Below are 13,253 nucleotides of genomic sequence, written 5' to 3'. Positions count from 1 at the left end.
AGTGCCACTTCATGGTGAAGGAGGGCATAGTTCTGGGACACAAGATCTCGCGTGCTGGTATAGAGGTCGATCCAGCCAAAGTGGATATCATTTCACGACTTCCACCGCCCACCTCTGTGAGAGCGATACGGAGCTTTCTTGGTCATGCGGGATTCTATAGGCGATTCATCAAGGATTTTTCAAAGATCGCTAGGCCCATGACCCGTTTGTTGGAGAAAGACGCTCCGTTCATATTTGGAGATGATTGCTTGAGAGCCTTTGACCTTCTCAAGCAAAATTTGATCGAGGCCCCTATTTTAGTTGCACCGGACTGGAGTCTGCCGTTTGAAATTATGTGCGACACGAGTGATTACGCTATAGGGGCCGTTTTAGGACAAAAGAAAGAAAAGCACTTTCACCCGATCTGTTATGCGAGCAAAACTCTTCACGACGCTCAGGAGCATTACACCACGACTGAAAAAGAGCTCCTGGCGGTTGTTTTCGCATTTGACAAATTTAGATCATACTTGGTGCTTTCGAAAACCATTGTGTATACTGATCACGTAGCCATCAGATATCTCTTCAGCAAACAGGACGCTAAACCACGTCTGATCAGGTGGATCTTGTTGCTGCAGAAGTTCGATATTGAAATTCAAGATAAAAAGGGTGCGTTGAATGTAGCAGCTGACCATCTATCTCGGTTAGAGCATGGAGACGTCAAGGACGCGCGTTGGGATTCCATAAATGACAATTTCCCACACGAGTCTTTGATGGGTGTTGAGATATGCGATGAGTCGCCATGGTTCGCCGACTTTGCGAACTACCTTGCTTGCGGGATTCTGATTAAAGGGTTGACTCACCAGCAAAAGAGGAAATTCTTTTCAGATGTCAAGCACTACATTTGGGATGACCCTTACTTGTTTCGGGTTGGTGCTGATCAGGTGATTAGGAGGTGTGTTTCAGGGAAGGAGGCGACCGATATTCTGCGCCATTGTCACGAGGGACCTACCGGCGGCCACCATGGAGCCAATTTCACCGCCAAGAAGGTGCTGGATTCCGGGTTTTATTGCCCGACTGTATTTCATGATGCGCAGAGTTGGGTTAGAGCGTGCGATGCCTGCCAGAGGACGACAAATATATCGGCACGTGATGAAATGCCTCAGAGCTGGATTCAGGTTTGTGAAGTCTTTGATATCTGGGGGATAGACTTCATGGGACCATTTCCCCCCTCACGAGGTAATAAGTACATCCTGGTCGCAGTTGACTATGTATCAAAGTGGGCGGAGGCACAGGCCTTACCCACCAATGATGCCAGGGTGGTCGTGAGATTCTTGAAAAGTTTATTTGCCCGGTTTGGCGCCCCGAAAGCGCTTATCAGTGACAGAGGGACGCATTTTTGCAATACTCAGCTCGAGAGAGCTTTGTCCCGTTACGGTGTGCATCACCGTTTATCCACGCCCTACCATCCACAGACAAGCGGGCAGGTGGAAGTCACGAACCGAGGACTGAAGAGAATCCTTGAGCGGTCGGTAGGTGCAAACCGCAAGGATTGGTCGGATAAACTTGATGAGGCGCTTTGGGCTTTCCGTACGACTTACAAGACGCCTATTAGGACTACTCCCTTTAGGATTGTTTACGGAAAGGCATGCCATTTACCGGTGGAGTTGGAGCATAAAGCGATGTGGGCTCTAAAAACCGCAAACCTGGACTTAAAAACCGGAGGTGAAGCCCGGTTTCTACAGTATCATGAATTAGAAGAGCTGCGACAACACGCTTATGAAAGCTCCGTGTTGTACAAGGAGCGCACGAAGAGATTGCACGATAAACGCTTGAAGGACCACAAAGAATTCCAAGCGGGTGATCTTGTTCTTCTTTACAACTCGCGGTTGCGTTTATTTCCCGGGAAGCTTCATTCACGTTGGACAGGCCCATACACAGTTAAAGATGTATTTCCGTATGGGACTGTTGCAATAGAGAACGCGGACGGCGTTATTTTCAAGGTAAATGGGCATCGCTTGAAGTTGTACGTTGGCGGGCCGATAGAGTCGGCGGTGGAGGTCATCGAGCTCCAAACCCGCACACATCATAAGTGTTGGGAGGAGAGAGAGTCTACGCTACTGACTCGCGGATCAAAAATGTATCAAGAGCGTCAAAAGCGCTTTAGGGGTAAAATCGTCCTTTTTTGTGTTTTTCTAGTTTTAGCGTAATTTAGGAGTGTTTGGTAGTTTCCGTTAGTTTGTACAGTTTTTATACGTGCCGAGTGAAGGGTCTACGTGGTAATATTGTTAAAACATGTTGCGGATGGTAAAAATGGTGAAAAAGGGCGAAAACGGCTGCTGAAACCGCATTCTGCAGTAAACAGACACATCTGCAGCTGTTGCACGCCCATTCCCTGGGACGCACGACCGTGCGTTTGCGGCTAGGCCGACACCTCGAGTCGCACCCCCGGTGCAGTTCCAAGATCGACGTGCTAGAGTGACAAAAGTTCGGCGACGCACGACCGTGCGGTCTGTCGCACGATCGTGCGAATGGTCAAGGGCAGTTTGGTCATTTGGCTGTATAAATACCCTCATCTGTAGCCCCACTTCCATTTTCGCGTACCCTAACTGCTGCAGCCGTTCCAGAACGATATTCACCCAAAATCGCACCATCTTCTCGCACGGTTTCACAGATCTTTCGCACGGTATGTTATTCCTCTCCGATTTTCTGTTCCATTCGTATTCTAGGCTAGATTAGTTCGATTCTTCAAGGATTCTCTAGGGTTCTCTTAATAAACAAATCGAAACCCTAGCCCTTGCAAGAATCTTGCATCTCGTGAACACCCGGTTGAGATTCCGACCCCTGTTGGCCCACAGCTTGTTGAAATTTTGCAAAAATCAGGTTGTTCATAGTTTAGGGGTCCGAAATCTGCAGAATCGGCGTCGCACGGTCGTTCCTCCGTTGGCACGGTCCGTGCGGTTGCGGGTTGTTCACGATTGATTGCTGTTGGCTCGGTGATGCACGGTGGTGCGACTGACCGCACGCCGTGCAGTTACGACATCTACCGGCCACTACTGCTCGATCTCGGTGACGCATGGCCGTGCGACAGGCTGCACGCCCGTGCCATTTGCCCAGATCAGTTTGACAGAATCTTCATATTTGTGCGTTCTGCTATTTTTGAGTGAAATTTTTCCTGTTCCATGTTTTCTAACTATATTCCTCATGCAGATGGATCATCCCTTCCTTCAGTTTAACCCCAATGATAAACGAGCAGCTCTTTGTATCCTAAAACGTGATGCCCTATGGAGAAGGCGAGGGCAGTTTGGTGTCCCTAGGAGGCTTGATTGGGATGTCACGGCTGAACTAAATCAGCGTGACCGTCTAGAAAACATGTTGACGGTCCCACTTGCGCGTCTAGTGAATATCAACCGCCCAATTTACCTAGAGCTTACGATTGAGTTTTTCGCCACATACTCATACGAGAAGCCTAAAGCACACAAGGTCCCCGACTTCCGCCACAAAAAGAGGGTAAATTTCAGACTGGGCGGTCGGTGGCATAAATGGTCGGTGGGAAGGTTGGGGCGAAGACTTGGAATTTACACCGACGAGGATATGGATTCCGAGCTCTTCACAGACGAGTTCACCTTCCCCAGCGAGGTTGATCGGGGCGACTTTTGGGCGCAAATTGCGGTTGGAGACCCGTATGACCCTCGAATGTCAAAAGCCTCAAGGTTACGCGACCCATTGCATCAAATTATGCACCACACATTCAGCCACACCACCTGCGGCCGCATGGACAGTTTAGGCAACTGTCCAACACCGGATCTTATTTTTTTATATGCGCTAGCGGAAGGAGCACATATAAACTTCGCTGCACGGATGGCTGAATACTTCATGAATAGTTCCGGTCGCACCCCCAACAGTCAGATTCATTGGGGTCAGTATGTGACTCAGATCGCATATGGCTTGGGGTTGATGACAGACGAGGTAGTTGAGGGTCTTACACCGGTGACTGAGGGCGTATTTGTTGATATCCGTTCGTTGAAGGCGAAGGGGGTTATCGCAGAAACGGATCATGGGGATAGGTTGAGGGGGCTCAACAACGAGGTCTGGGACCCGTTGCCCCCACTTCCAGAAACGGATGAGGATGAAGACATGGAGGAGCAGCTTGAGCCGCACACACCACCACACCAGCCACAGACACCGCCACATTCACCGCAGCACCATGATTACCACCAGCATCAGGAGTGGCCAGAGTTTTATCAGCAGTTCCAACAGATGCGAGTTACGTAGGAGCAGCATGGGACTTATATCGACCAGATTAGGACTAGTCAGGATCAGCTCAGGGCCACTAAGGATCAGCTTAGGCATAACCAGGAGAGTTTATACCAGGGGGTGAGTACCGGATTTTCATACTTATTCGGGGAGATGCATCATGCATATCCCGACTACTTTCAGCACCCTCCACAGTTCCCACTGTGTAACCCACCTGGTTATGGTGATGCGGGCCCGTCCTTCACAAGAGATGATGATGGTGATGACGAGTAGGAGATGGTGGTGTTGTTCGTTGATGATGGTTATCATGTTTTAGTACTTTATATTTCGGGTGTTCATTTTGCGTAGTATTTCAAACACCCTCGGAATGTATTTTATTTTTCAGACACTTTACTTTATGTCATGTCTTTGTTTGGATTGGTAGTTCGTTTATGTAAATTATGGTTTATTTGGGTTTATTTTATTTCTGTTCTGTTTTGTTGTACCTTGTGACGTACATGCAGATTTTGGCTATCAAGTCTTTGACCGGAGCATATGACAGACACAGCTTTGGAAGTCTCGTTTCATCAGATATCATCTTGAGGGGAGTACTATTATCTTTTTTCTCTATATTTCGGGTTTCGCATTGGGGACAATGCGAAGTTCAAGTGTGGGGAGGGGGTTAACTTTGTTAACTTTGTTTGTCGTCTAAAAAAATCAGAAAAATCATTCAAAAATGTCAGTATTTTGTACATATTTTCTTTAGTAATAAACTGGTTGGTTGTGTTTTAGAAAGCTTCGGGCTTGATAAAAAACCCGACAAGCAAAATAAATTTTGAAAAAGAAAACCGGAAAGCGTGACAAACAAAGAAAGACTTGCATGATAGTTTTCACACTTTTACCCATTCCTTCCGTTACGTGAGCATATTTGAGCCTTGATATTGTTTTATATTTGTTCATTTCGGAGTAGGAGTGAGCCGGATGTCATGTGTAATTTAGAACTTGTCACTAGAATGCTTTGTTAAGACCATGAACTTACGGAATTGTGTAGAAGTGATAGAGGCACTTAGATTACCCCTTTTGTTGTTAGCCTTGTTCTTTGTGTTGTGTTTCCCGTAAACCCTATGTTACCCTTTAGGATTAACCATATCGAGCCTTCCCATTTATCTTTGTTTACCCAACATATTCGCCCACTTAGCCAAATGTAGCCTTTTTATGTTTTAAACCTTTTGTGTTGAAACTCGGTCAAAAGAATCGTTTAACTAGCGTTTGTTTTAGTTTATTGTATAATATGTTTCAAAAAAACAAAACAGAAAATAAAACACCCTAAAATAGGGTGAAGTTGACAAAATTCGAGCAATTTTGAAGGCTTAAATGTTAAAATTTCGTTGATGAGCTCGATTGCGCAATAGTCGCCTTTTTAAGGCATTTGTATGTATAGTTGTATTGTTTGTCGCTAGTTAAATGCTAAAACCGAGTTTTAACCATTTCGCCACTTTAAATTTCCATTTCCATACCCTTCACCCAAGCCTAACGTTACAACCCGTAAAGACCTCTTGATTTACACTTTTTCGCATGTTAGTTGGTGGAGACGAGATCTTATGACAAGCTTATGATATTACACATTTCATTGACGAGGCATTGAGTGTTTGCACGTACACATTTTATGTATGGTTCATAAATAAAACCGAGTGTGTGTGAACATTGTGAGTTGTGTGAAGATTAACATGTTGAGTCAATTAAATGTGAAGTCACGGCTTTTTGGTTGTCGCTATATATTTGCATATGCTTGTTGGGTTTGAGTCTTTTGATGTTGTCTTTCGAAAAACCGGCTAACCGTTTATAGTTGTTTTCAATAAAATAGTGTGTAAATTATCGTTCTTGTTTGATTCTATCTTTTATTGCATTTTAGTTTAGCTTGCTTGAGGACAAGCAAGGTTCAAGTGTGGGGAGATTTGATATTCGCTAATTTACACATATTTTAGTCCCCCATTTTATCCCCATTTTATGTGTTTTTGGCCGTAAAACCGTCATTCGGATACTTAATCAAGTATACTTTTGTTTACAGGCCTAAAACAGCATACCAGACAAGATGATAGTGAAAACGAGGACTTTCCGGACGAAACGACAAAGCTGCGAACATTCTGTGAAGTTTCTGACCTGGGCAAACCGAACGGTCGTGCGACATGATGAACGACCGTGCGGTTCCGACAAGTGCAGCACAGCCCGGCAGTGAACGAGGGTGCGACTAGGCGTTCAAGATAATCCCGTTGACGCACGGTCGTGCCATACCTTGCACCCCGTGCGGATCCGATGTTCAGCCAAATCCCGGTGATGAACGACCAGTGCATCAGTCCGTGCAACAAGATCCCGGAAACGCACGGTCGTGCGGCCCCTGGCACGCCCGTATATTCCTTGACTTGATCAAAAATTAATTTGTTGATTTATCTTCGTCTGTAACTGTTACGTTATCTGGTTGGGGGTCATCGGCATCATAGTAGGTAACGGCCGCTCTACCTTCATCCTCCAAAATCATGTTGTGAAGAATGATACATGCGTACATCACGTTTCCAATCTGATCCTTGTCCCATAGTCGACAAGGCATTGCCAATATTCGCCACCTTTTCTTCAAAACACCGAACGCTCGCTCGACGTCTTTACTTGCAGCCATTTGGACCCTGTTAAACTTTAATCTCTTTGGATCTATGGTACTGTGTCTTGTGAACGATTTTACGAAAAAAACCCACTCCGGGTAAATCCCATCAACTAGGTGGTAGTACCCATACGAAAACGATGCCTAAACATACTTCTCCTCAAGATCCCTAGATATCCTTAAAAATAAGTTTCTACTCATACGAAAACGACGCCTAAACATTTTTTCATCATATTTAGGTTCGGCTGAGAAATAATCGCTTACCAACAAATTGTTAGCAGTGTGGCGTTCATGAATGATGTACCTCCTCCGTTTAGGTTTCGAAGTCTCTTCCTCATCGTCTTGCACGATAGCTTTCACCACCGTCGCGATCGTTTGTAGAAATATTTCCGCACCATCGTCAGATGATGATGACGATTCACTTGAACTTAAAGAACTCATGGCAAGATTGTGTTTTATGTGTTTGATATTGTGTAAGAAAAACGTTAAATATGGTAAGGTATTTATATAGGAAAAAAGTTTTTTATTATAAAATTAGGGAAAAGATCAAATAGGAAGTTAATTTTCGCTAGGAAGGATAGGAAGCCATAGGATTATGACATGTGGCAAATTTTAAAATAAAGAGAAAGGGTATTTTAGTCAATCCAACTCCTTCTTCTTCCTTTTTCAAAACCCAGTAAATTCAAAAACCCACCATTTTCAAAACCCACCATCTTCAACTATTTCTTCACTTTCTATCTCAATAATCACTACATTATAGTGCGATTTTCATCACCAATCAATGATTCAGAACCCGATCAACGTGTTCTTCAGCTTTTTTTTGAAGAAAACCCAGTTTAATTTCATAAAAAAATCTCGTTTTTCGTGTGATTTTGGAGATAATCACTCGATTCGTTCGATTCGAGCGTTGATAAGTGTTTATATCATTCAAATTTCGTCAATTGATGAAGAAATCGGCTTCAATCCATGTAAGAAATTCTTTAATTTCATTTTCATGATCTGGGTTTTTGATTTAGTCATTGCGTTTTACGATCTTTGCGGGGGTCCGGGGGCGGCAGCCCCTGGCGGGGTCCAAGGGGCAGAGCCCCTGGCTGGGGTTGAGCTGCACTAAAAACGCATCAGAAAACTTAATTTTCCAGAAATTGGCTCATTTCGAAGACAGTAATTTGTAGACAATTCCGAAAGTTCACAATGACAGGCAGTTTTATGTGTCCATTGCGTTTTAGAAATAAGAGAGTTTTATGTGATTTCTGGCTATTACGTTTTAGAAAAAAAAAAACACATTTTTAAGTGTTTTTAGTCATTGCGTTTTAGATAAAACACATTTTTTAGGTGTTTTCAGTCCATTGCGTTTTAGAATGAGTCATTTTTAAGTGTTTTCTGGCCATTGCGTTTTACATATAAGACATTTGTTTGTGTTTTTTGTGCATTGCGTTTTAGGTAAAACACTTTTTTATGTGTTTTCAGTCCATTGCGTTTTAGAAAACAGACATTTTAAGTGTATTCTGGCCATTGCGTTTTACAAATAAGTCATTTCTTTGTGTTTTTGGTGCATTGCGTTTTAGTTAAACACTTTTTTATGTGTTTTCTGGCCATTGCGTTTTACAAATAAGACATTTCTATGTGTTTTCTGGCCATTGCGTTTTACAAATAAGTCATTTCTTTGTGTTTTTGGTGCATTGCGTTTTAGAAAAATGTCATTTTTTAGGTTTTTTTTTCATTGCGTTTTACGTGGTTTTTCTATTGCGTTTTACGCAACTGGGTTTAAAATTTTTTTTTTTAAAATATAGCAATAGTATACTCGTTTTAAAGATAAAAAAACGCTCGTTTTTTTGGTGCAATTTTAATAAAAAAATATTATCGTATGAAAGAGTTATTAACGTTTAAAAAATGGGGGGGGGGGGAATTGGAGGAGAGAGAAACTATTGGCTTGGATTGACTAGAATGCCCTTGAACAAACTCACGCGCCTCTTTTCTTCTTTTCAATTTCCCTGATTTAATCTTAGCCCTTGATTAACTTAATGGATGGTCAAGATCACTTCCTATCCTTCCTAGCCAAATAAACTTCCTATTGTATCTCCACCTTATAAAATTAATGCCCAACGGCTAGCCCAAACGGCTAGTTTTGTTGGCCAATGAGATCCCGCCATGTCAGGTTCATAGCCCCGCCCCACGCCCGGGCGGAAACCCACGCCAATGGGGCCACGCCGAAACCCAAGCCCACCCGGGGTGGTGACTTGGACGTTTGTACCCAACCCACGCCCCAACTCCCGCTCCATACCCCATAGTCTTATGGCCAGCAAGAGCTTGTTCTGACGTAGTGTGGAGTTGTGGCTGCATTAGGACTTCTATCATATGCTTTACTTACTTGTCTGTACCATACACCCCTTTTTCTTTCTCTCTCTCTCTCAAGATTACTCATCATCTCTCACACATTGATCTCACCACCTAAAAAAAGTCATATGCAATAAATGGCAGTGCAAAGTATTCGATGGTGCATTAAAAAATTGTACAAAATTGAACACTAGTTTGGTGAGGGGGAAAAATGATAATTAATAGGGTAAACGGTAAAACTACTCTCAAGTAATACCAAATAAATGAATAAAAATTGCTTGGTTGTTATTAGTTCTCGAAATTATTAGATATTTTGGAGTTCTAAATAATCAAAACCCTATATATACATACCTATATATTACCATTAAATCTGCACACGAAATCAACCACATGGAGATCTTCACTATCTTCCCTTCATGGCTTCTTACAACAGCACTAGTCTTCTTCATGTTCTTCACGTTTCTATACACTCTAATATCAAATAGATCATCCATAACAGCCCCTAAGCTTCCCCCTAACCCTCCAAAGCTTCCAATAATTGGAAACTTGCACAAACTAATAGGTAAACCTCGTCACCAAGCGCTTTGGCAACTCTCCAAAGAATATGGTCCAGTTATGCTATTTTATATTGGCTCAAAACCATACCTTATCATCTCTTCCCCTGCAATGGCCAAACAAGTCTTGAAAACACACGATCACATATTTTGTTCCCGTCCATTGTCCAAAGGCGTGAAGCGGCTAACTTACAACTACTTGGACATCGCATTCTCCCCTCCAAGCGATCACCGAAGGGAGATGCGCAAGATTTTGGTGTCTGAGTTCCTTGGTCCCAAAAGAGCTCGATTGTTTAATCATTTGTTGGTGTCCGAGATTGAAACCATGGTTCGTTCAATAGGGTCACATCCACCAAACGTTGCAGTAAACCTAAACAAGTTGTTTTTAGCAACGGTGAAAGGGGTGGTGTGCAAGGTGGCGTTTGGTAACAACTATAGACAACAACCAATTAAGGGTCCATCATGGGAAGTGTTGGTTGATGAAGCCCTGGAAATGTTGGGTGGAGGGCTCGGGGATTCTTTTCCATGGGCGGGCCGATTTATAGATTATGTTAGTGGATGGAACGATAAGCTCGAGACATGCTTTACTAATCTTGATGCATACATCGAGTCGATCATCGATGATCATAAGAATCAAATTGCAGAAGTAACTGATGATGAAAAGGATTTTGTGCATGCTTTACTTGAGTTGTCTTCCGAAGATAATACTTCTGGCCATCGGTTGACCAAAGAAGATGTCAAAGCGCTTATAATGGTAAATAATACACTTTTAAGTTTTTACAATGGATAGGCTAATTTTTTTTTTTTTGAACGGTTAACGGTTCACTCCCCTTAAGAAATTCGCCCGCACTGCGGGTTCGAATCCCAGGCCCCCCCTAAGGTCCAGCCGCACTGGAATTACCCAATATTGGTACCAGAGTGGACTCGAACCTGCACCCCTCCAGAAGAAACCCCCAAGAGGGAAAACTCCTGACCTCCTCCCAACCACTTGGGCTGGGGATCACTAATTGCATATATTAAAGTGATTTATTTATTTGTGTTGAGTTGGATCTTTAGCAACCAACTTATTCTTTCTAAATATCTAAAAAATTATCTAAAAAGGTAATTATCTAAAAAGTAAATACCACAAAAGTTCATCTCCAGTCTTCACTGCTTTTTTTCTGTTCAAACTGAAATAACAATAAATAAGTTAACGAGAGAGAAAAATTTAAAAAACTGACAAGTTCAACCAACAAATTTACTAAAATTAATATTTATCAAACTCACTTTTTTATATAGACCATAGTTTTTATATTTGTGACATGTTTGAGCTCATTGGACATATATTATGGGATGAATGTGAGACTGACATGTGTTACTACAAACTGACATAATTCACACTAAAAATATGAGGGGTAGTATTTTTAAGATTCACTTTTTGTGATTTTCACAATAGATAAAATCACATTGAAAAGTTATGACATAAGGGGACTAGGGGTGGTTCACTAGTGATAGAATTTATCACTCACAAGCACCAATCAAGTTTTGTCATGTCATTGACCATTTTTCCATCACTCACAACCATTTTTAGTGGGGGTGGTCATCACTCACCACCACACCCAACAATTCCCCCCAACCAACAAATACCCTCAAAAAAATAAACCATAACGCGTTGAATACATCACGAAATCGGGGTTTGCGTTATAAAATAACGCGTTGAAGAAGAACCGGCGGCGGCCCATCACGCGTTGATTATATTTCCGTTATAGAATAACGGTACCACCCCGGCATACCTAAGAGAAAAGTATGACAAATTGGTGGTATTTAATAACTTGAACTTACTTATTAAATACACACCCGTATTTTTTTTTTTTTTTGTTATAGATTCATGATTTCAGAGTATTGATATGACAAAGAACAAAACGAATTAAAGTATTTATGTCAATGTCAACCGCGAAAACTCATGTCATGTTCGGCATTAGATGCCTAACCCAGTATTCAGCTTCTTGTCGTATTTGGGTTATGCTAATATCAAATTTGACCCGTAAAGTTACTTAACACCACTAGTAAGTTCAAACCTACTCAATGTGTGTACTAAACATCAGGCAACTTATGGTTATTTATATCCATGGTCATAGGTTCATTTTATATAAATTGATTTTTTACATATGTAATTGGTTTTTTACATATTTCCCCTTCCCGAGGAAATATGTAATTATTTTTTTTAGGTTGAGGAAATATGTAATAAATGACTTTAGCAAAAATATGTAATATAAGCAGGTGCTTATGCTCCTACTCAGTGTGTGTTTTTAGCAACAATAACAGGCTAATTGTTGGTTGAAAAAATTGTCGAAATCCCAACAAATCACTTCAAGTAATTATCTAAAAAGGTAGAACACGGTAAGTGTTATTTTTTTTTTCTGGACAACAGACAGGACTTAATGAGCGAATGGTGTCGGTCAAAAAATAGACATTGATAATTAGATACGGATCGATTACATTGAATAAATTTTCCGAATACATATTATTTAAAAATAAGCGGGTTAAGCAATGTACATAATATGTTACTAATGAAATATACTGGCAGGACGTACTCACTGGCGGAGTTGATACGACTCTTGTGACGTTGGTGTGGGCAATGTCTGAGATCGCCAGAAGCGTTAGAGTGAAGCAAAAGTTGCAAACTGAAATCCGAAACCACACAAGACGAACACCCAAAGTAGATGTATTGGACATTGCAAAAATGACATACTTGAAAATGGTGGTAAAAGAAACATTAAGACTACACGCTCCTGCGCCATTATTAATCCCACATGAATGCATGAGCCATTGTCAAATTGGCGGTTATGACGTCATACCTGGGACGAGTGCTTTAATCAACGCGTGGGGAATAGGAAGAGATCCAAGCACTTGGGGAGAGAATGCGGCTGACTTCTATCCAGAAAGGTTTGAGAAGTTTGAGGTTGATTTTGAGATGGTCCCGTTTGGGGGTGGACGAAGATCGTGTCCAGCCAAGAACATGGCTCCTGCAACTGTTGAGTTTGTGATAGCAAACCTTCTTTACTGGTTTGATTGGGAAGTTCCTGATGGAGTTAAAAGTGAAGATTTGAATATGCAAGAAGAGGGTATCTTAGTTCTCCATAAGAAAGTACCACTTCGCCTTGTGCCCGCAAAGTATAATTGGGATGATTAGTAAGTAATCAGCTTTTTTATGTATAAAACTAAGTGTTTGAATAAGAAATCCATATATTCAATGTTTTATTTGGCAGATGGAACTGTAAGCTAGAGAAATGTTTTAGTAATCTTAATGCTTATACATAAATGATGTCGACGAACATCATAATCATAACAATGCAGAAGTGACGATGACAAAGATTTTGTTCATAATTTAATTAACTTATCTTCTATGGAGAATGATTCTATCTATCAACTAATTAAAGAAGACATGAAAGCACTTACGCCGGTAAAAGAATATGATCTTTCATATTTTGACTACAAGATTTGCTCTATTCAAATAACTT

General features: G+C 41.7%; 1 protein-coding gene across 1 annotated transcript; it reads left to right on the top strand.

The window, feature by feature from the left end:
- The first annotated feature begins 9,544 nt into the window (after positions 1–9,544).
- On the top strand, positions 9,545–13,000 carry LOC110885298 (parthenolide synthase). Its single transcript, XM_022132976.2, has 2 exons — positions 9,545–10,507; positions 12,320–13,000. The coding sequence occupies exons 1-2, from the start codon at positions 9,590–9,592 to the stop codon at positions 12,923–12,925; spliced, it is 1,524 nt and encodes a 507-aa protein (XP_021988668.1). The 5' UTR covers positions 9,545–9,589; the 3' UTR covers positions 12,926–13,000.
- The last annotated feature ends 253 nt before the right edge of the window (positions 13,001–13,253 follow it).

The sequence above is a fragment of the Helianthus annuus genome, chromosome 7, assembly GCF_002127325.2.
Source record: "Helianthus annuus cultivar XRQ/B chromosome 7, HanXRQr2.0-SUNRISE, whole genome shotgun sequence".
NCBI classification, from domain to species: Eukaryota; Viridiplantae; Streptophyta; class Magnoliopsida; order Asterales; family Asteraceae; genus Helianthus; species Helianthus annuus.
The sequence above is the reverse complement of the archived record's forward strand: the minus strand, read 5'-3'. Positions and strand labels throughout refer to the sequence as shown.

What these genes read in the sequence shown, in the direction of transcription:
- LOC110885298 (XM_022132976.2), top strand. Translation starts at nt 9,590, where the DNA reads ATGGAGATCTTCACTATCTTCCCTTCATGGCTTCTTACAACAGCACTA. An exon ending in ATGTCAAAGCGCTTATAATG is followed by an intron (nt 10,508 to 12,319) that starts GTAAATAATACA and finishes ATATACTGGCAG; the next exon opens with GACGTACTCACTGGCGGAGT.